Raw genomic sequence first — 26,177 nt, forward strand, 5'->3', positions numbered from 1 at the left:
CCAAAAACCAGAAAGAAGAAAACTGCGGACTGCTCCTTCACAGGATATGCCCCCAAAATATGGAACTCTATCCCCCTGCATATCAGAACCATACCATCCTATGCGGAATTCAAGAGCCAACTCAAATCCTTATTCCTCATCCGTTCCCTAGGTCCTGGGTAACTAGGATCAACAACCATCCCAGATCTATGTGTTATCTCTGTATCCCATTACCAAGAAGTCCTACTGTACGACCCTCTCCTCCTCACTAATTGTCATTCGATGATCGCCTCTATTTGTTATGTGTCTTTTTGTTCGCTTTTGCATTCCTTTTACTGTAAAGCGCTCTGCTACCTTCGGGTCTTGTTAGCGCTATAGAAAACTTCCAAATAAAATGTTCGCTTTTGTGGATTCATGTGAGCGACCCTCTCACCTCCCCAATGAAGATGTGTGGTTTTGCAAAGAGAGCAAGATAGTGCAATAGGTAGATACTGAACCCAAAATCAGTCCGGGTTCCATGGAAGGAAGACATTAATCGAAAGATGGTGACCACGCACTGATGCTTTGTGGAATTTGGTCGAACGTCAAAGGCAGATGACCCTACTGATAGTAGTGGTTGCCCGAGAGAGAAAAACAAGAATTTGTAATGCAATAGGTCTCGCATTAGGAAAGTGTGAGCTATTGGTATTGTAAATGACACATTTTTAGGTCTCGCGACCTATCAATGCGCGCAAGCGCATTGAGCGGAGCGAGAATTCAAGTGGCCAAAATGCTCGTGAAACCAAGGGTTTCATTCCTGCGGTTTTGTTTGAGTTCACGTGAATCATGTGACCAAACAAGCACGCGCATTCCCGGCCGCACAGCACATCAAAGGGCTTCTCCTCCCCTAATTATTCATGGCCGGCCGCAGGCCGTCCGTACTTTCAGTTTGCTGGCATTATCAGGTACGTGTTTTTTTCACTTTGTCTCCGTGCGTGCTTTTTCGTTCTAACCTTCTCTAATTTCTCTCTTTCTTTGCAGCATCGTATATATCTTCTGTCTAACCTTCTCTAATCTCTAGCTGTCTTTGATTCTATCTACAATCTCTCTGTGTCTACCTCTTCCCTCCCCTCTTGTTAAAATTTACATTAAATCATGGCTGCAGGAGTCTTCTTGTGCGCCGCTGAACCAAGTCGTTTTTTTAATACTCAATCACTCCCCCTCCCCAGCCAGCTTCCCCCAGGCCGTAGCAGCACTCCTCCCACTGCACTCGGCCCCTGCTGCTTCACACAGTGTCGCATTTCTACTCCCCCCTCCCCTTCTCTGCCTTCCCTCCGTCTTTGGATTGTTGGCACCGAGCTGCTCCGCTGCCACACAGATGCTTAGTGTTCGGCTGATCTAATTAAGCTGTGCAGGTTGGGATTGTAGTTTGCATCAGCAGTGTCCGGTGCGAACTCTTAGATAAGAAAGCGCCACTTGTGCCGAAAGCACAGATTTCTGCATTATGTATGTTAGCTCTGGCTCCTTGATAAACCAGCTGCCATTTGTCACTGCCAGATTAAAAATAGACCCAACTCTCAGCCTTGCACGATTTATATTTAAAAAGGCACGCATAACTCTGCGGGTTAATTACATTGCCGCAGCATTGTATGAAACTGCACAGGGCGGGCTTGTTACTCAATCCTCTCCCAGGATTCGTTTTGCCAACAGCCACTTCATGCACGCCCCACTCCCCCTACTCCTCCCTCAAAGCAAGACATTTCCCAAAGCCTCTTCACGCGCTCCGCAGGTCATAAACCGGCCCATCTGCTCGTGAATCAGCCCCCCTCCCAGTGCTGCCTGTCCTTCTTCAAAGGCAGCTTGTAACCCGAGCTGCCTTCTGCCATTGCATTCTGAACTCTTTTTAAACACTCAATCATGCCACCACCCCATCTTGTGCGCTGGTCGCCCTTCGTGTTTTATGCACTTTTGTTTTAATTTCCCCCCCCTTACTTTTGTACCACCACTTCAAAGTTGTCAGAATGCGGACTCTAATCCAGTTCCCCTGCATCAAAGTCGACCGCTCCAGCCATTACGCCAGAGCCTCTTCATTGCCTAGTTCTGCCTGATCAACCCCCCACCCCCTCCCAAATCACAGGCATAACGGGATCAGCATTTTCGTGAAGGTCACTTTATCCACTGTATAAGGAAGAAGCTCTTCAGATGGGCAGAGTTTTGAATAGTTCAATTCATTGCCCGCGGACCACTGATCAGCTGTCTACTCCTCATGACCAGGGAACCGTGCTTAATGTTTCAGCTTAGCGCCCGTTTTTATGTAAACACAGGTAATACAAACAATGGCAGCTGTAGCATTATTTTCACAGCAGGCACCCGCTCCCATAACTCGTTTTTTAAAATTTACATTAAATCATGGCTGCAGGAGTCTTCTTGTGCGCCGCTGAACCAAGTCGTTTTTTTAATACTCAATCATGGTAGCACCGTCTTGTGCGCTGGTCGCCTTTCATGTTTTATGCACTTTGTTTTAATTTCCCCCCCCTTACTTTTGTACCACCACTTCAAAGTTGTCAGAATGCTGACTCAAATCCAGTTCCCCTGCATCAAAGTCGCCCGCTCCAGCCATTACGCCAGAGCCTCTTCATTGCCCAGTTCTGCCTGATCAAACCCCCACCCCCTCCCAAATCACAGGCATAACGGGATCAGCATTTTCGTGAAGGTCACTTCGTCCATCTGAAGAGCTTCCTCATTATACAGTGGATAGAGTTGTGAATAGTCCACAATACCTTAGATGTTGCCCCAGTGCTTAATTTGTAAAATATTAAGCGCCAGGACTCTGACCAATTTTGATGTATACATTATTCCTAAACAACTGTTCTACACATCTCTAAATTAGATGAGCAGTGCCACCAAATGGTAGACTGTTCTAAGTATGGTGTTGACCATTAGATGCCAGTGCCGAGAGCACCGATGTTTCCGCTGATTAAACAAACAAGCACTGGCGTTGCCAATAGGTCTCGTAGTAGGAAAGTTGGAGCTATTACAATTGCAAATAACAATACCTTTTATTTTTGTTTTCATTTTTAAAACATAAAGGGCTTTGTCATTTACAAAACCAATAGCTCCAACTTTCCTACTGCGAGACCTATTGGCAACGCAGTGCTTGTTTTAATATGTGTTGGCTTTGAAAATATCTAAATTAATAGAATTGATATTCACAAAGCCAATAGCTTACACTTTCCTAATGCTAGTCCTATTGGTGATGTGGTGGTGTCTCCGGGTGATGTGGTGGTGTCTCCGGGTGATGTGGTGGTGTCTCCGGGTGATGTGGTGGTGTCTCCGGGCGATGTGGTGGTGTCTCCGGGCGATGTGGTGGTGTCTCCGGGTGATGTGGTGGTGTCTCCGGGTGATGTGGTGGTGTCTCCGGGTGATGTGGTGGTGTCCCAGAGTGATGTGGTGGTGCCCCAGAGTGATGTGGTGGTGCCCCAGAGTGATGTGGTGGTGCCCCAGAGTGATGTGGTGGTGCCCCAGAGTGATGTGGTGGTGCCCCAGAGTGATGTGGTGGTGCCCCAGAGTGATGTGGTGGTGCCCCAGAGTGATGTGGTGGTGCCCCAGAGTGATGTGGTGGTGCCCCAGAGTGATGTGGTGGTGCCCCAGAGTGATGTGGTGGTGCCCCAGAGTGATGTGGTGGTGCCCCAGAGTGATGTGGTGGTGCCCCAGAGTGATGTGGTGGTGTTCCCGGGTGATGTGGTGGTGTCTCTGAGTGATGTGGTGGTGTCTCTGAGTGATGTGGTGGTGTCTCTGAGTGATGTGGTGGTGTCTCTGAGTGATGTGGTGGTGTCTCTGAGTGATGTGGTGGTGTCTCTGGGTGATGTGGTGCTGCCCCAGAGTGATGTGGTGGTGCTCCTGAGTGATGTGGTGGTGCTCCTGAGTGATGTGGTGGTGCTCCTGAGTGATGTGGTGGTGCTCCTGAGTGATGTGGTGGTGCTCCTGGGTGCTCCTGGGTGATGTGGTGGTGCTCCTGGGTGATGTGGTGGAGTTCCTGGGTGATGTGGTGGTGTTCCTGGTTGATGTGGTGGTGTTCCTGGGTGATGTGGTGGTGTTCCTGAGTGATGTGGTGGTGTTCCTGAGTGATGTGGTGGTGTTCCTGAGTGATGTGGTGGTGTTCCTGAGTGATGTGGTGGTGTTCCTGAGTGATGTGGTGGTGTTCCTGAGTGATGTGGTGGTGTTCCTGAGTGATGTGGTGGTGTTCCTGAGTGATGTGGTGGTGTCCCTGAGTGATGTGGTGGTGTCCCTGAGTGATGTTGTGGTGCCCCTGAGTGCTCTCGTCAAGAGGCAGCTTGCACCAGCCCATTTCTCCTGTTAGCTCCACCTAAAACAGAACCTACTGCTATCCATGAATGGGAGCGGGTGTGGCGTAATGGCCAGAGCTGCCAACTTCGGCTCAACATTCTGTGGTTCTAGGCAAATCACTTAATCTCCAGTGCCTACAAAAATGAGTGTGTCCTTAACTGGCGCTGATGAAAAGCGCTCTAATTGGATTGAGTTCACGCTACAAGCACCCGTGTTGATGATTAAGTGTCGGTGCTGAGCACCGGAAACCACTGGCTCAAATTAAGCACTGTGAAGGACAGTGCTGTAAATAGAAGAGAAGGGACAGTGAAAGGCTGCAGGAATGAGGCAGAAGGAGGGGGGTGAAGTAAAGAAAAAGAATATAGAGGAATATAGGAAAGAAGTGAAAAAAGAGGGAGGACAGGTTAACAGAATGCAACAAAGAAGAGGAAGAAGAAGGGGATGAAATGTGGTAGCAAGGAGGAAAAGAGGGGAATGCCAAAGTGAGGGGCAAAGGAGGGAGTGACAGTATAGAAATAAATGAATGAAGGAATGGGAGTAGCGAGTGAGGAATGGGGTGGAAGGGATGTACAAATAAGAAAGGACGAATGCGAGGGAGGGATGGGATTAGGGGAAAGTGTAATTAGAGAAAGAAGATAAAAAAGAAGTGTGAGAAAGAAAGAGAGATGAGACTTGTCATTTTAACGCATTCTAGTCTGTTGAATGGGCCATTGAGTTATTATAAACAACAGAACCCCACTAGTGCACAATTTCAATCATGGCACGTTGCGATTTGTGACACACTTTTTGTGAAAAATAGTTTTATATCGAATCTTTTTAAAATGTATTTAGTACGATGATCTGTGTGAAGGAAACGTGCAGGGTGAGGTGGTATCCAGGACAGTCCCATGTTTACCCCAACCATCCCAGCAAATGTCAGTAAATTAGAACTGAGCGGGAGCCGACTGGACTCAGATGGAGGCACATTTTCAAGTGTTCTAGTACAGGGTACATAACTAATTTGAAGTCCCTTAGTAGAAGGCAATTTAGTTAAAATACAATTAAAAGATGGTGATTAAGTTATTCATTGTGCAGCTTATTGTCGACGTCAGCATTTGCCATATAAAGCTTCAGCTAAAATTGACTTCCTAGTGTGAATGCAACTAACGAAAACAAGAACAGAAGTGAAATATTAACATCTTTTTGTGACATTTGTAATAAAGCTTGAAACATTGAAAGAACATATTTGAAGCAGTTGTTGTTGAATGGTTGCACAGATTGAGACTGTGGTGGCGCTGAGTGATGTTGAGGTGGCGACGAGTGATGCTGTGGCGTTCAGTGATGCTGTGGTAGCGCACAGTGATGTTGTGGTGCCCCTGAGTGATGCTGTGGTGGTGTTGAGTGATGCTGTGGTGATGAGATAGATAGTGTAATTATGTGGCGTAACTATGTGGTACTGAGTGGTATTTGGAAGATATGTTGCATTGAGTGTAGTGTAATTATGTGGCGTGCAATTATGTGGCACTGAGTGGTATTTGGAGTGTATGTTGCATGGAGTGCCAAAATAGCATTTTTTATTGGTGATAACAACAGTGCTAGCAGCAAGCCTAAATGCAAATTTCTAACCTCCCTAGAGAACCTAGTAAACCTCAACAATATTCTCAGCATTCATCACACCTCCCCTTGTTTTTTACTGCACCCAGAATGATGGTTCACCTCCCCTTGTTTTTTACTGCACCCAGAATGATGGTTCTTCTGTAGGATCCTGCGCATGCCTATTTAAACTGCAGACTCCTACCAGGAGCAAGGACTATGCTGCTCGGGATTCTGGTCTAACTAGTGTTTATGCCAGTTCTACATACACAAAGACAAGAATACATTCCAAACAGAATAATCTGTAAGTGAGAGCAGGGACAAATGTAACAAAAAGGAGGAAAGAACCAACACAATGATATCAGAAACAGTTAGAGGCTCCACAAGTGGCTAAAAAAACGTTAATGTACAGCGTGTGCAGTTGGCTCAATATAACAAATCTGCCTGAAACTTTCCAAAAATCTAACATGTACACCTAAGTTGGTTTTTGGAAAATTGTGGACACATTGGTGGAAGTGTTATTAAGTACCAAAAGTTACTTTTTCCCGTAGAAAATTCTAAGTTACAACGCTAAAAATATTGCTGAAGATCATGTCAGCTGGAAATTGAAGGCATGGTCACAGAGCACATGCAGTCCCCAAATACCTTTGCCAGTGCAGATCCTCATTAAATGCTAAGTCTGTCACACATCTCTTGTGCTGTGCCAAAGCACACGACAAAAGCTAGCGGGCAATGCGTTGTCGACGATGGCGACAGGATTAGTATGTGACTGGGGTTCCTCGCCTTAATCGTCACCCCCAGCCTTCTGACAATGCAGTGGCTAATAACACAATCGTCCAGTTTAAGAGCAGCCTGTGTTTCCTGCTCTTCCCAGCCGACAGCGTTGCAAACAATGCCAAGTTCCTCTTTCCATTTCCGTTTGCAGAAGTGCCCTCGGGTGGAGAGAGGGGAGGCGGGAAGAATGGAAAGCACAGGAGGAAAGCAGGACACGAGGGGGCGGTGGTGGGGGGTCGTACGCGGCATGAGAAGCATAAATATTACTACCATCCTTGCGCCTCGGGCATGTAGCTAAGAACACAGTGACGGAATATGGAAGCCCCCACTTTACAATGCATGAACGAAACACGAACAATAAAATACCAGTTTAGTAACAGGATGGTATTGTTATTAGATGCGCGAGCCGAGCGCGCCAGCTCGGCTCGTGAATCACAGCACATATTCAAGAATATCATCTATGACAGTAGACCCCAACGTTTGGAATTAGGTGTTTGTATGACGGAAAAGAAGATAAATGTACCCGACTACATCATAAAAAAAGCCTCTCAAAGCTCTTAGGGGAGAGGAGCTGTTATCAAACACTGAAATTAATACTCCTCCGTTAGGAAGCTCTATATAAAAGCGACAATACAAAACAAGAGGCTTCCTTTCAAGTCGGTGGGAGAGAAGGATTAACAGGACTCATCAGAGGCAGATGAAGGCAAACGCATCGAGAGTGGAGGGCGGAGAAGAAATGAGGGAGAAAGGGAAGGTTAAACAAGCAGTGTAACAAGAGGCTTCCTTTCGAATCGGGTGGGGGGGCAGGGGAGCGAGCGAGTGGGAGCGAATGAGGGCCGAGCGATGGGAGGGGGGCTGGGCAAGCATGCCAGCATTCACGAGCAGATGGTCCTGTTAATGACCTGCGGAGCGCGTGAAGTGGCTGCTGGCAAATGGACTCAAAGCGGCCGGTCGCTTTGATGTTCTTGGCTTGTCGCGCTTGGTGGGGGAGCGGATTTCTGTGCACGTGCATTTCTCATGAACTGCATGGAATCCGGGCTTGTTCAAGAGAGTTTGGTCACATGTAATAGGTTCAGAGCAATAAATAGCTCGACCTAAAAAGAATGTTGACTTGCTAGGCCCAACCACTAGTTGACGGAATAATACACAAAATGGAATTCAGAACCTAGTCCAAGTAGCAAAATTGTTACAGGTAACTAACCTTTTCCTTCTAATGGAAATAATCGATCTCGGAGTAATTTCTGGCAACTATTACTACCCTTACACTGATAAGTGTTGAATAGTTAAAACATTTTGCCTAGCTGTTCACTAATCACCCTTAGACGTCTGTAGGGAGAATAATATACATTATTTTCCTTGCTCCAGGGCTCCTGGGTCCACAGCCGACTGTGAAAATGATATGGTATGAATGTCTTAATGTGGCCCAGCGGGGATAAGACAGGATGCAATAACTATCAAAATTTCAGAAAATAGTGCTGATTTATATAGTGCCACACTTGCCTTTTAAATTGTGAATACGCCACACCTGAAGAGTAGCTTAAAGACCCTCTGCAATAAGTGTTGACCTGATGAGCACTCCTAAAAAATTCATTGTTAGTACTGTTTAGTTTCACTGTGCATAGGACAACAACTCATCCATTGTTCTGTCGTGACACCAGACAGTATTTGGACTCTTTCGGTAAGGTTAATGCTCTTCACCTTTACATGGCAGCAATCCAGGAAACAGTGCAGATATTCTGGAGAGCCATCAGTGAGTAAATTAAAATCCTCTGGCAGGTCATCATACAACTTGGATATGTATGAGCAAAATTTAGTACACCCCCCATCACCACCACCACCACCACCACCACCACTACCATCACGAAGAGAATATGGAATTGTCACTCAGTATGAGAGTTGTATCCAATACAAGTGACACTGCAAGACTGTTTAGCAGCATTCATCCCTTTAGAAGTACAGCTGGCGATTGTCATACCCATGGGGAGATCTCTACATATATCAGTGCTTAATTAGCCAAAAATAATAATAATAATGAATATAAGTAGCACAGGGGCCCAATTTGTTTCCTAGAAAGCCACCACCAGCACTGCTGAATGCCGGGGTTGCTTATCACCATGGCTAACTAGTCTTGATTCTACTTCAGTCATATTTCTTTACTACCCTATATTTCCTTTCTTTAGCTCACTCCTGCATGTTCTTTTTCAACAGTTTTCTCTCTTCGTTACTTTTACTTTTTCGGTCTTTCTCTTTGTGTTCTATGTTAGTCTGATGACCTATAAATCTAGGTCCCCAAAAAGGAGTACCAGTATCCACCATCTGCAACCAACAACACAAGTTAAGCACTGCTGGAACGCACTTTCCACTGGAGACCTTTCACTGGAGTCCTTTTAGTGGAGAGAAGATACTAAAGTTTATTTTGCATGTGCTATGATGGTTTTTAGAGCCAGCAACAGATGTTTGATAATCCGCTCCCTTCGTACTGGGGCCGCAGTGGTGGAATAGAAATAAAGGCCTTTTGCAGAGCCATCTGTGAAAGGATTCTGAAAGTTTCCTAACAAAAAGTAGGTCTGCAAATCCAGGAGCTACCTGGTAACCATCTCCTTTTAAATAGAATGGATGTTTGGGTGGTAGAGCAGTTCAAGTGGGCTTTGCATGGTTTCCAGTTGATATTGCAGTGGTTCTTCTTAAAGAGACTAGTATATCTGACACCACCTATTTTCTTTTTCAAATGAGATGATTCTGGATTCAACAAATAGAAGGTAGGATAATTGAAAGCGAATGCATACATAAGGCAGTAAGAGCAGCAAAGGTATTTTCATGTAAATGAACTTCCTGCATTTCCCAAACCCCTAAAATGTATTATGAAAGGTTGGGATAGGGGACTAATTAAATTTGAGTCAGTATTTTGGGACTGCTCAATGTTTCTATTTTGTTTTTCCTCGCACCTTCTTTTTCTACTGCCTCCACTTCCCTTGACCATTTACTGCTGGAGAGTTTGTTTTTTACCTTTTGTATGGTTTAACCTCATAGTCTGATTCTGAGAACATTGGTGACGTAGAAACCTTTCTCCTCCCTCTGCACACATTTATCTTGTCTTGAGAGATGTTGTCTAAACTACCTCGGGTCAACCTTTTGATTTGTTTCTCCTACATCTCTCTGCCTCAGCTGTCGAACAAAAGATTGAGGAATGTCTTCTTATGGTCATGCCATTAGCAAGCATATCTGCATTGTTGCAATGTATGCTTTGGACAGTGTGTGCCTAGAGAATGTGTCTAATTCCCACTTTTCCTTTTCTGTTTGCAACCTGTTATTTGGTTCGGTTTTATAATTATTTTCAGCAATCATGATTGGTAGAAACGTACAACTACTGTAGGAAATATAATGTAACTAATGCTTCTATGCACAATCCTTATGCCTACCCCCGCCCAATCTATATGCCATTCCCTGGCTACTCCTCTAGAGGAGGAATGTGTTTTTAACTGACTGATTTAAAAGAACATACAAGTCCAGGTCCTGTGTTGGGAGTGGTGCGGGCACTAGCTACTGGGGCATAAGCTTTGGCACCTTACCATGCTGCACATTCATAATTGTCAGTTCACACTACGCATCAAAAAGACAAAATAAGTATTATTCTATGCAAAAATGGACAGTTGAACAAGATGCATGTACAAGTAGGCTGCTTGTCCATTTTCTAATTTAGTTTCTCTAGCCATGTCAAGGCTACAGGGCTGACCATGTCATTGTATTTTCTGAAAACGTTTTTCACTTTAACAAGTTAATAACTGTGACTGGATTGGAACATAATCTGTGAAATTGGGCAGTGCATATTTGTCACTTATAACTTCACCCCAACTTCTGTCAATGTAGACTCTTTAGAATGCAAGTGTTAAAGCTCACAGTCTAACACATTTTCAGGCTTGGACATCGAGAGCAGTTTGAAACAGCTGGCTGAGCGCCGTACCGATATTTTCGGTGTAGAAGAAACTGCTATTGGTAAGAAGATTGGTGAGGAAGAGATCCAGAAGCCCGAGGAGAAGGTGGGTATTATTCTATTTAACTGTTCACATATCAGGGAACTGCGTGTGTTTTTCTTTCAATAAATCAGAGGATTCAGGGATCAAATCAGTCCATGGATGAAAGCTTAGACATTCACTGCTCCTCGCAGTTGGCATTTGTTTACTTTTTGTATTTCAAACATTTACATGTCTTGCTAATATAATATGTATTATAGTCTATGTATGGCTGCCTCTCCCATAGCTGCTTGTAAAATTTACCCAGAAATAGTTTTAAATGTAGACATGGAAGCTCATGTCTAATGGAAAAAAGACTACAAGTTCTCGGAGGCACAGTGTTGCTGGTTAAAGAGTTGGACTGGCTGAAGATGTCAAACCTTATATGGCACAACTTGGCGGCACTGCTATTACCTGTCAAGATTGTCTCAGGAAGACTGGGTTAAGTGTTGCAGAGTCTGTCGCTTGTCAACATTACCATTGGCTTACTCTCAAGACTATTCAGTCACATGCTAGTAGATCTACACTAGGGTCAGTCACTAAACAGATATGCTCAGAAAAGTTGGTTGTGCTATTTTCGATTTAGTTACGTAAACCAGTGACTGAAAGATTAGAAGTGTCATGCCAGGATCTCTTCTGAAAGAAAGGCTGGGCTGGAGGAGACCCACTCATATGTTAAGTCTTATACCACTAGAATTCTTACACAACAGAATGACTTTGTCATAACATTACTGCACCACTTGATGAAAATTAAGTAGACACAAAAAACATAAGTGTCATTTGACATTACTGCTAGATAACTAATATTTATTATTATGGATGAAAGACTGAGTGAACCCTCTAGATCAGAGGTCTTCAAATGATCAAAGTTTTTTGATGCCTAGACCCCCCCCCCCCATCAAACAGTTTTAGACGTAAGGACCCACTTTTGACAAAAATGTCTACAACTTGGTCCCTCTCATCATTGCCAACTATCAACAACCATAAATGCCCACGATTCCCACCGCAAATCATTTTTACATCGGGGGAAAAATTAACAGTGTTTAGCAATCCAAATGTCAGTGAATGTGGGGGCATGGTCGAAGGTGTGGCTAAAAACAAAGGGCCTCATTTATGAGGCATTGGCGTAAAGCAGCGCTGCCGGTCTTCCTGCTGCGCTGCCCTACGCCAATGTTACAGGTCAGGAGTCCACCTTATTTATGAAATATGATGCATTCCAGTCCTTCCCCCTGCGTTAACACACAAATTGCAGCCTAGCGCCAACAAAGATAGGATTGCTTTGGTGCAGAAAGGGGCACCTTACTGCACAAAAACAATCCTGAGAGGGGTTTTCCTCTTTCCATGTGTGGTGCAGAATGCAGCTTACATGGAAAGGGGAAAAACGTGGAGAAATGAAAACCTTTTTCCTCGTTATGCCTGCTGTGGGGAGGCCTAAGGTTTTGGTGCTGCCCCAGGTTTACATGGTTTTGCTAATGTGGGACAGTGTCAAAATCCATGGATGTTGCGTGGGAGCACCGGCTGCAATGCCCATGGAATGCCTACTTGACATAGAGTAAGGCAATGCAACGACTTGCCCTGCTTTGTCTTACTCCATATCTAAGAGTCCAAGCAAAGCTTTGCCTTGCCTCATAAATGTGATTGAGACGCTTGTGCCGCCAAAGCTTCAAAAAAAGCGATGCGCCGGAGGCGCAAATCTCTCAAAAATTGGCCCAAAAATATTCTGTTTTTTTTTAGGTCCTTAACCATCAGGTAGCTACATATAAAATAATGGGTAGCTTAAATGAAAAATACATTTTTAAAGTTGTTACTCAATCGGAAATGCATTGTAGTGTATTATAAAACCTCTATTATTTAATGCACTGCAGAGGTCTGTGTGTAACCAGAGAGCCACAGAATTAAATTTGGTTGGTACAGTGGAGAATAGTGACTTGTATATTTTGGTGCTATGAGGTCACAACCTGTGACAGTAAGCCCTGCGAACGCAAGTCATTATTCGATACTTGCATTATACACATTATAAGATAGACTGCTACAAACTGTGCAAGTAGTTTTAGGATAAAATTTAGCTTCCAAAATTAGGAATTTAGTAATATCTGACCATAACTGTCCATTCAACACCTCCTCTGGGATACTAAGCGCTGTGTAAATACACTTATGATTAAAATCATGCACATCACAGCCCAGTTGTTAACCACCATGCAAAAAAAACACATCTTTACCACAATGCTTGGTCTGATTTGAGCAATTAAAGCCAGATTTTCTTTACATTTGCAGATTAACGCTTAGTGCACATTTGCATTTCATTCAGGCAACAGACACCCTGGCATGAAGGCTTGTTCGAAGGATTGTTTTACCTGTCGGCTGGGCCTCTTCGTTTTACAGCACATGAGACTCAATTAACTTCAGCTGAAGTATTTTAACGATCAGAAAGGAAGAGCACATGTTTTGTATTCCAGGCAGAAGTTGGGCCTGGAAATGCCCGACCCCCTTCCCAGGACTCCTCGTCCCACAGATAGATCACCCCTGCCCTAGATTTTATCCTGTGACTAGAGGTTCAAACACCGATCCCTGCAGTGAATGTAGAAGTCCTCTGTTTCACCAACCCCGACTTAATCAGTTATGTATATAAATTAAAATGTTGCATCTAAAATGTATTAACCTCCTATTCAAGTAAACCGGGTTGAGGGGAGACATTGTGGGACTCTAACATTTGTTATGTTACTCGACCTATGTTTATAGTGATAATCACATGGTTTTATGCTATTTATCTTTATTTGAAGGGGAATTTGCATATCTTCTTTCTCTCTTTTCTGCAGGTTACTTGGGATGGTCATTCTGGGAGTATGGCCCGAACACAGCAGGCTGCTCAGGCCAATATTACACTGCAGGAGCAAATTGAAGCCATCCACAAGGCCAAGGGCTTGGTACCAGAGGATGATAGCAAGGACAAGATTGGACCCAGTAAACCCAGCGAGAATCAACAGACTCCTTCGCAGCCATCCCACTCTACGGCACCAACCCCACCCACCTCCTCTTCGTCAATGACTTCTATGCCTCGACCGCCCCCTGTGCGTCACCCACCTTTGCCAGCACCAGTCCCTTCACCAGTGCAGCCACGGCCTCCTTCGGTAGGCAAATATCTGTGTTTTCTCTTTCAGATACACAATTTTATGGTGTCTAGCGATTGAATGAATGAGTAGGAGTTTTTTTTGGGGGGTGGGAGAGGTGTGTTGTGCGTGAGTGAAATCTAATCATGACCATATCACTATTGTGCTGAATCTAATTATTTTTGTAATGAAGGATTTATTGACGTGTGATATACTAATGTTTGTCTTCTATTCAATTGTACTCTCCCTCACCCTTTAACCTCTACAAGGCTTTTTTCAGATGCCGCCTCCAATTCGAACTACAGTTATGTCTGCTGTTCCAGTTATGCCTCGTCCTCCCATGACTTCAGTAGTTCGCCTGCCACCTGGGTCCGTTCTGGCCCAAATGCCCCCCATATTGCATGCTCCACGGATCAATGTCATGCAGATGCAGCACAATGCTCAGGCCATGATGGGCCCTCGTCCACCTCCAATGATGGTGCCAACAAGTGAGTGACTCAAAATTATCTTTTACTGAAGAGACACAAGTTGGTATATTATCCTATTTTATTGTTTAAGGTCAATTGTGTATGTCATTTGTATATTAGGTGCTCATTTTGAAACCATGAACCACAAAATGGCCAATTAGGAACAACCGAGAACCCATGTTGAGTGTGAGCTCAAAAGCATTCTCTAACCAAGCCTTACTGTCATAGGTTTCTTATTCTGGATGTAAGTTTGCACATTTAAGTTGAAACAATGGTTTTTAAGACTTCTTTTCCCCGTGTTTTGGGGCTGCTGGAGTTTATTGTGCACTACCTTTGTAGGTGCTCATTTGGCACTGATGTTCCAGGGCCTTGTGTGCTATTACTCTCTAACTGGATTTACCAACTATTTGAGTACTCCTAATTCTCCAAAGTAACTCAGCAGCTAACTTCAGAAATCTCCTCAAAACTCTTCTAAGCCCAGCACTAACCTAAATTTCATTAAGGTATTCCGGCTGGTGTTGCTACGATCAGCACTGAAAGGCCCGGTCCTGTAGCTATGGGCTATACAAAAACATTAGGATAGAATAGATGAGGAGTCAAAGCTTGCAATAGAAAATGTGGCTTGGAATTCTGGTGCAGCATGTCACAATAATCAAACACAAGAAAATCCAGGTCTTTATTTACAGAAAAGGTAAAGTAAAACTCTATAAAGAAAGCCAGAAGGTCCATTTGGGGCTCATTTATGTCTAGCTTGTACCAGGCGACGTAACCCATCTGACTTTATAATCTATGGACCGTGTTATCCTCATGGAATGAATATGAATACTCGGCAAACTTTAGATTCATTATGGTCATGGCATATTTACTATGCCATTGGTCCCCACTTTCTCAATGAGCGTAGGCTGGTTTCTAAAGATGTGGTAACTCTTTATATTGAATGACAATGATCCGTCAACCCTAGTTTCTCTTTATTTCAAGCTCAGGAAGGGGTACCTTGGTTTATTTGAGCTAACCCTGTGGCAGCTATGTTTACTTCAATAACCCTACCACCCATAGGTTTCTCATCTCGAACACTGGAAAGACAGTTGAGGGGGCATTACTGCTTTCCACAAAACACTGGGGTTTCTGTCATAGCTTGCGCTCTGGGAGATGGCAGGAGTAGTTTCCAGACATATTTCAAAGAGAAAGTTTAATCAATCAATCAAGCATTTGTAGAGCGCACTACTTACCCGTGACGGTCTCAAAGCACTAAGGGTGGGGGAATGCTGCTACTGTTCAAAGAGCCAGGTCCTGAGGAGTCTTCTGAAGGTCAGTAGGTTTTGGGTCTGCCGTAGGCGGATGAGGAGGGTGTTCCAGGTCTTGGCAGCGAGGTGGGAAAATGATCTACCGCCACCGGTCACTCTTCGGATGTGGGGAACAGTGGCGAGGGCGTGTCCAGCGGAGCGGAGATGGCGGGTGGGGGTGTAGAAGCTGAGTCGGCTGTTGAGGTACTCTGGTCCAGTGTTGTAGAGTGCTTTGTGTGCGTGGGTGAGGAGCTTGAAGGTTATCCTCTTGTTGACGGGGAGCCAGTGCAGGTCTCTCAGGTGGGATGTAATGTGGCTGCAGTCTGGCCCAAATAAAGTCCTAGATGATAGCGGTTATTGGAAATACTCTAGTTTAATGGTTGGCGAGCACGCACTGGTCATGGTGGCGACCATTGCAAGCAGGGGCACTCTAGTCTAGAGTAACTGGTAATGAAAATAATTCTGGCAAAATAAGATGTAGAAATACTGTACCTTTTGATTCTAAGATTTTCCTATATGGGTTCTTGTTAAGGGTAGTGACCCATAATGAAAGCATGATAACCATAGCGTTCCTTTAGGGATACCGGCACCCTCTAGGTCATAATGGGTTGGTATCCATCTCAAAGCCTCGCTTCTTGGTCAGTAGTCCACTCGCTCCTCATCAAAATGTATGGAGGCCAGTTGACAGGCCAGTGCAGACTGATCTGCAAGTGCTTTTCTTTGTTGTGTAAGGCACATTCCCAATCTTCTTGCGATGTAGATGATCTTTGCTCATGATCATTCCATTTTACATGGGAAGCAGATCCTCTGGCCTTCCGGGCAGACTTTCTGTTTGCAAATCTCCATCTGCTGGTTCTTGAATTTGTTTCCAAGCATGAACAGAGGCTTCAGTCCTGTTCTGTAGTCCTAGGTTTAGTCTGAACCTTGGCAAAAGCAGTAATAATGTGTCCTGCTTCTGGCACTATAGCAGGACGCTCAGATGCACTTGCTCAGGGGAAAACATTTCAAATTCCAAAACTATTGCTAGGTACTGGTCCATGTGGTATGCACTTGCAGAAATCTGGTAACTAGTGGGAAGGCAAGGTCGAAAAGGTACACCACGTGCTGATGTCATCTCCACACTTCAGAGCAGGCAGTTTCTCCTCAGACTGCCTCTGATTCTTCTTGTAACTGAGGACAAAGGGAGCAAGAAACGGTCACTTGGATGTGGTTTGGGGAGTCATTCGGGGCACTCCAAATAGTCAAGTTGCTGCTTGGTAGATCAGAAGCCTGCTCTTTACAGGCATCCAAATGAGCTCGAACCAGAGAGTGTTGCTGGGCTGATCCCTGATATAATGTTTATTGCAATCTAGAAAACAGACACTGGTAAAACTACTTGGACTCCTAAGCTTCGCATCCCTTAGTCTTAATGAATTGGACCGCTACATTGTGCTCTAAAAATTGTCCTGAAAGAGGACACATTTCTTGTAGGAAGCTGGCTCTTTATGTAGTATAGTAATAATCTAATATACTGTGTAAAGAGTCCAAAGGTTCCCTTACTAGTGGACTGGGCTTGCTATGCAATCCCAAAGTGCTCTATTAGGGAGCAGTGTGGTCGAGCAGTCTTAGGCTTAACACAAAGAGTGTTACACCTTTGCAAAATACACACAAGGCTTAATAAATGACAACACAACTCAAGAAGGAGATTCACACCAATTTATAAAAATAGCAAGTATATTTACGTATGTTCAGGCATCAAAGAAAATTGCTCAGGTAACTAAGTTTTTAAATATAAATTATTTTCACTTGGAAAAGTGGACACAGTGCACTTTCAGAGTTCTGCAATGTTAACCTAAGGGAGGAAGAAAACATTTAGCATACAGATAGTTAACATCGACTTACAAGACAAGTCTTCGAGAGTTAAGAACAGAATTGTGCAAGGTTCAGCTCCGCACCAGCAGTAGACCACCAGCTTCACGGGGCGGCTGGGTGCAGGGTGCAAATGCGGTGTTGGGTGCCCAACAATGCTCAATGAAGAATCGGTCAGATGCTGCTTACAGGTAATTAACAGCAGCTTTGGAGACCAGTGTCTCGGGGTTGAAACGTGCACTGGGCAGGGTCCAAGGCAACACTAACAGGACACCGCCAGCGGCATAGGGGCGGCCGGGTGCAGGTTGCTAACACAGCGTCTGGTGTCCAAAGGTAAGCAATGGAGTAAGGCCAAATCGGTATAAGAGGGCAGGCTCAGGCCAGGAGGCCGGTCGGAGCAAGCCAATAGCTGGAAATGTAAGTTGCAATGCTCTGGGATGTAGGGACACCTGTGGTCCTCTTCACCAAGGTGTGTTTTGGTGTTGGAAACGGCTTACCAGAGCTGGTCACAGTTGCGGGAGGTCTCTGTGCAGTGGCTGTTGGTGACGCCAAGAGAGGTCAGTTCACAGTGGACTCAGACTCTGTAGTGCTGGGGAACCTCGCTGGAACCAGTGGTCACTTGTACTCGTGCCGGAGGCGTCATGTGCAGAGGTGGAACCAGGGGTCAGGTTTTGCGGTTCTTCAGGTCATAGACACTTTGCTTGAAGATTGTTGTTTTTGAACAGGTCTGCTGATCTTGGGAGGTCTTGGCCTCCAAACCCCTTCCAGGGTTTTGGAGGTTGCTGAGCTGCAGAACAAGAAGTCTTTGGCACAGGATCATCGAAGGCTGCAGACAGACCGGTAGGTCTAGGGAAAAGTCAGTAGTTCTCTGCAGTCTTCTCTGCTGTTGCGGCTCTGTGATATCTGGCTCTTCTTAGGTCGTCAGCCATGGGCTCCCCTAAATACTCAATTTAGTGGTGTTAGGAGAGTGTAGGGTAGTAGCCAATGTCACTACCCCCCCCATGTATGACCTATATGACCACTTCCTGTGGGAAGTGGGCATAACCCTGTCCCAGAATTCCTAGGTATGCCAACACAAGGATGGCTAATTCTCAAAATTCGGGTCCACTTCATAGTTAGCCCGACTTAGGGGTGGTACTAGCCTGGGGGTTGCATGCCTACCTGACTAGCTAATTTTCCCACCTGTCCAGGTGCCAATGGGGCTCAAGATGGGGGCTTCCTCTCTTGTAAGGAGAGCCCGATCCGCATTCCAAATGCGGTGGCTTCTTTAAAGCTTGCCAACCCAAGGTGGCTAATCAGCAGGTCATCCTGTGGGAAGTTGGTGTTGCACCCTCTTCCCGGAGAGGCTTTTGTTCCTGACCTCCTGAAAGCAAAAGGCTCTCGCCATAGGTGGTCAGAAACTTGTCTCGGGTGGCAGGCTGCTAAATCCAGTCATAGAGCACACTAGAGGCTGGTAAGTTTCCAGGGGGCATTTCTAAGATGCCCTCTGAGTTCATGATTTGATAAATCCAACACTGGCATCAGTGTGGGTTTATCAAGACCGAGACATTTGGTATCAAACATCCCTATTTTCAGTGAAATCCTAGTCATAAGGAGCAGGTCACATTCTTAGATGATATAATACAAAATAAACAAGAGCAACTAGTTACAAGTGTTACCAGTTTTTAGTATACACGAGCACTTTCACTAGTATTGTAGCATTCTTTGACCACGTTCGGAATGGACACATTTTCGTTCACCTTACGGTTCACCATTTAACGCAACTGTTATTACCAGTCACAACTCTTATGAAAACGAGGTCACCTTGTATTCTGATGATGTCACAATGTTAATTCTATGTTTACAGAATAAGTCCCCTGATGAAGGGCAACGCCTGAAATGCATTGGGCGCAACACCAGAATTTTATGCCTTAAAATGGATATTATTGATGAAAGTAATATTCCATGAACATGAAACATAAGCTGAAATTGAAAGAATAACCATAATCAAGATCAATAAAAAAACACCCAAAAAAGTTGCAACTTTATTAAATTATTTGTATCAACCTTACTGAACAGTCAAATCAGAGTGCGACTTGGAGACGCTCCCCCGTTTTGGGAACAGTGCTTGTTCATACAGTTATCTCATCCTCCGGAGGATTCACCAACCAGCATCAACGAAAAATATACACATTTTAGTTTAACCACAAGTTACAGCAAACCACATAATCACCTAGGAGTGTGACTGTCAATTCCCCACTTGGCAGACCAGCAGAGGGTCATATCTGCTCATGCTGATGTGCCCTCACATATAATATTAAGCACCCTGCCTTAGTGCTGTCAGGTCTGCTGTAGGGGTGACTTACACACATCATATGCAGTGGTAGGGTACACTGCCCACAGGGATGCATGACATGTTGTGTTTTCAGGTTTCAGGTTTTAAAGTCTTTATTTCGATTTAAAAAAAATCATAAAAGACAAGTAATAACAAACATTAACTGACAATAAATACACATTCATTAAAAAAGCATTAAACAATGTAAAGACAGTCCTGAAGCAAGTTTTCCTTAAAGGAAAAGAGAATTACAAATAAATTCCAAACGGTAAGATATAATACATCAAAAGTAATCCGTAACAGGAGCAGATGAGCAAACTTACAGAAAAGAAAATGCACAAACCATCGGTATGTTAAAACAATCCAAGGTTGGACTATTGTTTTGCCCTGAGTATCCAGACCCAGCCCAGGTATTTGGCCATGCACACTGTAATAATTTCTAGTGTATTAGTTTTTAATACATGAATGGCTTCTTCAGATTTTCTAATGGGCAGGCGCTGAAACAGTGGTTTTAGCCATTTGGCCCTTGGTGCATGGTATCTAGGGCAAGCAAACAAAAAGTGACCCACAGTTTCCTTATGGCCTGGGCACCATTTACAATGATCCGTGGTGCTTGACGGCCAATTTTTCGTAAAGGTGTTCAGTGGCAGTGAGCCCACCCGGAACTGGTGAAAGAGTTTCCTGTCTAAGGATTTTGAAACCGTATCCCAATATTGTTCACGAGATGGGTCCAACTTGAAGGAAAGGAACCTACCCGTGAGGTTAGTAGAACTGGAGGCATTGATTCTGTTCAGACGGAGCGTAGTCCAATACAATTCTTTAAGTGCCAATTTAGTTGGGAAGGTACTGGTGGCGGGGGATATCCAGAGCTGCTCTAAACCCATATCCATCAGGATGGATTTTACCATTTGGAACCAGGGGATTTTTCCCGATCCCCTGATTGACCTAACTTCTGCTACCCCATTTGCAAATAAGGTAAGATCAGGGGAGGTCCATAGGCGCCTCCAGAAGGCAACCAGTCTAAATCTGGCCATCTCATTAATAGGAGGGCATCCTAGGTCCAGACAAAGGGGAATGGAGGGCGACGACTGTGGCAAACCTACCAAATTACGGAGGAATTTACACTGTATTTTAAACAGACCCGTAAGATCCATATGGCCCCACAGATCTGCACCATATAAAATCGCTGGATTGATTTTTGCATCATAGATTTTGAGTGCTGGGGTAACCTGCTTGGTGATCGATTTTCTTTGCTCACTAAGGAGGCAGCCAGTAAGTCGAGCAAGCTTAAGATGTTGAGCATCTACTTGGGCTTTCCATTTCAGGCGACTATCTAGCGTGACCCCCAGATAGATCATATTCTCTACTTGGTCCAATTTGACTCCACCCATACTAACTGAGCTCCGGACAGGGCAGTTCTTAGTTAACACCATAAATTTGGTTTTTCCCACGTTCACCTTAAGGTCGCTGATGACACAGAACTCCTCAAAGCGGTCCAAAGCCCGCAGTAATCCGCTGCGTGTTCTGGAGAGGAGTAAGGTGTCATCAGCAAAGATGAGCATTGGGAAACGCTGTCCTGCCAGCATAGGGGCATCTGTCGGGGTCGATTCAAAAAATTTGACCACTTGGTCAATGAACAATAAAAAAAGGGTGGGTGCCAGTACGCACCCCTGGCGGACACCTCGGGTGACTGGGAAGGGTTCTGTCACTTGGCCCTGTCCTCCCCACCTTACCCTCGCAAAATTCTCCTCATGCAATTTAATTATCAGATCGAGCAGTTCTACAGGCATTCCTAGATTCCTCAAGACTCCCCATAGTTTGTCCCTCGGGACTAGATCGAAGGCGGACTTCAGATCAATGAATGCTGCGAAGATGGTACCGCCGCCGAGCTGCACCACCTTCCAGTAGATCAGACAAAATCTGAACACCTGGTCGATGGTGCTTGTTCCCGATCTGAAGCCCGCCTGCATTGGAGATAGAATGTCCTCCATTTCGATCCAGCCTTGGACCCTGCCCAGAACCATGCGAGCGATTAGTTTTTGCATGGAGTCAATAAGACTAATCGGGTGGTAGTTACCTGGGTTAGACCTACTGCCCTTTTTATAAATCGGTAAAATCTCCGCCCCCTTCCAGGATTTGGGTATTCTTGCACCTGCGGCTATGGAATTTGCCACCTTGATGATATATGGTATCCACAGGGCGGGGTTTGCTTTAAACAGATCAGCGGGTATAAGATCCATACCCGGCGCTTTCCCTCGCATGGTAAGATTTAGTGCCAGCTCAACCTCACCTTCCGTGAAGATGATAGTCTCGCTTTGGGTGGTGGGGTGGGATGTCATTTCCACAGTGCTGGATGGCGTGGAATTCACAGCACAAAACTGGGTTGAGTAGAAAGTCACCCACTCCGTAGGGGGCACATGATTTGCGGGAATGCGTGCGTCCGGATCTTTCCCCCACTTAACTATTTCCCAAAATTTAATGGGGTTATTGGACAAGGAAGCTTCCAATAGGTCTAACCAATACTTGTCCTCCCACTCCCGTTTGGCTTCCCCCTGTGTTTTCCTATAGGTTAGTCTAGCCGCTTTCACTAAGCCCATATTCCGGGACTTAACTGCTTTGACCAAGTCAGTGTGGGCTTCCCTACATTTTTTGTTGTACCATTTCTGGGGGCGAATAGGTGTTTTATTGTTTCCCTGCCGGCGAGGTTGCGAAAGCAGAGATTTTAAATCCTCAAAACAACGATTATGAAGATTTATGGTAAGGTCAGCTGTTTCGGGGTTGTCCCCCAACTCAGCGTGGGTCAACATTTTGTTATATGTATTCTTAACCACGCTAATAACCTTATTCCTCAGTATTACATCCTCCTCAATTTTTGACCATTTTAACCTCTTCCTATCGTTTGTTAGATAAGTGTCCCCCGTCTGTGAGGTACCGGGTTCCGCTAGTCTCACAAGTCCTGGCAACCTTAGTTGCAAGGTCAGAGGGTTATGGTCACTTTCTGGACGGGAAGATACCTCCATATCCACCAACAGGGACCAGTCTCCTACTTTCAACAGGATATAATCAATGCGGCTTCTTCTTAACCCATTATCAAATGTGCAGTTGGCTTCCTGGTCTGATTTTGTTCGACCATTACAGGCCCGGAAGCCACTGTTTAAACAAAAGGCCATCCAATTCACCGCTGCCTCTTTGGCGGGTACCGGTTTGACGGGCAGCAGGTCGGGTATGCCCCATACTGCGTCCTCCGCGGAACCCCAACATGTTGTGTTTTCACTTTTGTCTGCACCAAGACACGCAGCCTGCGATTGCAGTAGTCCATGTGTATGTGCTTGGAGAGGTCTGTTAGTGTGGCAAAATTTGTGCTGCAGCCCTTAGAGGCTCTCTTTTGTACCTCAGGCACTAGGTTACAGAGGGTGCTTAAGGTTTTGTCAATTGAGGGAACAATTGCACAATTTTCAGAAAGGGCTCTGGCACTGGGGACCTGGTTAGCAGAAACTCAGTGCACTTTCAGTCAAAATCACATGTACTAGGCAAAAAGTGAGGACAACCATGTCGAAAAGGGGCACTTTCCTACATTTTCCCATTACACATTTTCAACATACATTACACATAGGGACATGTTAAAGGACCCAATTTGTAGGAAGTTGAACACATTTTACAATTAGGGTTAGACACTTCTTTAGGGGTGTGGGTAAAATCATCTTCATTATCCCCGTAGCCTAGTGAGCACACAGGAACCACCTTCTACTACAAATATATGTATGCTTTTGATGCATTGTCGGTTCCTGGAGGATGGCAAAGCAACCTATCAACTTGAATGACATAAAGTGGACTTGAAGATATCAAGACCACTAGGTGGGGAAAACAGGGTCATCTAGATGTGTTGATAAAAGAGCAGGATGGCTCAACTATCTTCACAGTGCAAGGACTGTAGTGTAGTTCCTATATTCCCAATAGGCTGTGCGCATTGGAATAACATAAACTATAGTTTAGACGTAGGACTGAAGTCGACTAGGTCTCTATGGAGTATGTTAGACTTAATTTTAAATGCCACCTAACTCAGAGGTCACTAGAAACTTTCTCGAATAAACAAGAAGGGATTAGTTTCAGACAACCATATAGCATGACAACTTTGTTCCCCAAGAATAAGGAATATATCTCCAGAGTCGCAGAAACAATAGATGGCTATTTCACTCAGTCAATCGTGCATGCTTCGTTTCACCAGGGTTTTTGCAGAGAAATGGAGAGACAGCGTTTTCAATAAAAAGGTTATTTATTGACCAGTCTTCTTTCTCATGCAAGAGAAGTTAATTGCTACAATCGTAATACTTGCTCAGAAGTAAAGTGCGTACAGTAAAAGGAGTATTATGAAATAATACTGTAAAAGCATTTGTATGGTTTCTAAGCCATAAGCTACTTAAAATAGATAAAATACATACAATGATAAATAATGACTAAAAGTACTCAACTGGTGCATCTAAAATACGCCTACCCCGGTGTACCTAACCTAAGCCTAGTACAAGGGATGAAGTAAGTGAGGTGTAGGTTGAGTTACATAGTTTCTGCCAAGAATCTATCCAAGAATTCTCTAAGGGTCTGAACAGCTCTGTACCTTGGTTATAGAATGAAGGAGGTCTTGTATCTCTCTCTCAGGACTCGATCTCCCAGTAACCCTCAAGGGTAGCAGGGAAACACTGGAGCTGGATTTCTCGGCAGGAGAAAAGACAGCGTCTCTCTCAGTGCGTCAGCTGGAGGGTCGGCTTCCTTCGGCACTCGCTACAGCAGGTCGTCGGGCAAGTAGTTAGTCGATCTGCTCCAAACCACTGTGTGTTTGCTAGGGCAGATGTGGGTATATTTATACCTGGAAGGTGCCGAGTTTGACGTAAGGGTGGACATAATAACGTCACTAAGAACTTTAAGTTCTTTACACGCTCCAGGAGTTCTGGGACAAATCAATACTGAAGCAGGGGGAAGTCCCGTACTGATGAAGGCTGGTTGTCTTCAAGAACTCGTTGTACTCTAGGATCTTAGTCGAAGTAGCCATGCCGTATTTGGACTGCATTGGCTGTGCCTAAATATGGTTATGATTCTTATGCCTATATAAGGATATGCTAAGTTATACCTATACAAGGGCATGAATCTGGAAAATTACACTAGAGCCCAAGATACGTTACAACACCCAGTCCACGCAGAATGTCCATCTTTACTAAATACTAAGCATTTATAACATTTCTAAGCATGTATTTACAATCCCACCCCAAAAATACATAAAATGCATTTGAAATGGTTTGTACATGAAAAGTGAGTACTGTACATTTTCTAAGCAGTGGTATCATTCAAATAATGCATATAGTTTTACATTTGAAATGCTTGCTAAATGATTCATGAAATTACATTTATGAAATGGCTCTTAATACAGAAGAGAAGGTCGAGACCATTTCATCACAGATTTATATAATACTGTACATGTGCTAGAGGCTAAGTTTAAATAGTGTCTCTATGTTTCAAACAATAGAAATCTTGTTCTCTAAGAATAGGTCTACATTAAGCAGATTACTCTGTGCCACAAAAAAGGTAAATATTTTGGTATCGAGAAAAAATAATGTTGTAGTGAAAAATAGTTCCACATATTTAGAAGTTCTGTTTATCAAAACTGAAGACCGAAATCAAAGTTCAGGGAACGCTGTGTGCTTGTTTCTCAAGAGTTATTCTCGTTGTTAGGAGAAAACATTAACTCAGACTGGCAAAGAATTTGTCTACCACAGTAGGTGAAAGTTGGGCCATTTTCGAAAATGTAGAAATAGTGCATATGTGAGATGCATTACCGTCAGCGTGGTCTGGATCAGTAATGTTCACAGAAAGTTGTACCTGTGTGCCACTTTCATCTCGTACCTCACCACCACCTAGTCCTAATGGTGAGATCTCAACGAAGGCCATCATCAGAATTGGTAGCCGCTGGGGACAACACGTTGCATGAGCCATTACCGAACCAAGCAAAGTATCGACATCCATAGGTACTGCTGATGGAAGTGAGAGACAGATGTCTAACACGCATTCTTCTCCGCAGAGCAGGCATCGTAGAACAGGTAAGATGCAATCTTGCCAGATTGGTCTGAATGATAGAAACCATGTGGTATTCAGATCTCTTAGACGAGCCAAGCAGAGAACCTGTGTTATCCTATTTCGGTACCGCAGTGCCTGGATCGCTTGTTCCATGGTAACCTGGGTATTGCTGGTGACTGGACTTGCCATATCGGAGCAGAAGAAACAAAAATAGAATTCCTGCTACGAATCCCAAAATGAGAGGCAGACCACCAATCACAGAGTGCACGAAATTCGGAAAAATGCTCAGGACTGCTTCAAAGGGTGCTAATAGTCCCGAAATGTACGGGGCAGTTTGTTGATAATAATGTATGTATCTCTGCTGAGGTCCTTGCAACTTGCAGATCATACGTTTCTCTAGACGAGGTCAAAGGCACAGTTTTGCAGCGTGAATC

General features: G+C 44.5%; 1 protein-coding gene across 1 annotated transcript in view; it reads left to right on the forward strand.

Moving 5' to 3' along the window:
• SF3A1 (splicing factor 3a subunit 1) overlaps positions 1 to 26,177 on the forward strand; it is a 213,310-nt gene that overhangs the window by 143,637 nt on the left and 43,496 nt on the right. The window contains exons 10-12 of the mRNA XM_086943206.1: positions 10,567 to 10,688; positions 13,478 to 13,789; positions 14,049 to 14,256. Coding sequence (XP_086799332.1) covers positions 10,567 to 10,688; positions 13,478 to 13,789; positions 14,049 to 14,256 — 642 coding nt within the window. The remainder of the gene's footprint in view (positions 1 to 10,566; positions 10,689 to 13,477; positions 13,790 to 14,048; positions 14,257 to 26,177) is intronic.

This window comes from Lissotriton vulgaris, chromosome 11 (assembly GCF_964263255.1).
Source record: "Lissotriton vulgaris chromosome 11, aLisVul1.2, whole genome shotgun sequence".
Lineage (NCBI taxonomy): Eukaryota > Metazoa > Chordata > Amphibia > Caudata > Salamandridae > Lissotriton > Lissotriton vulgaris.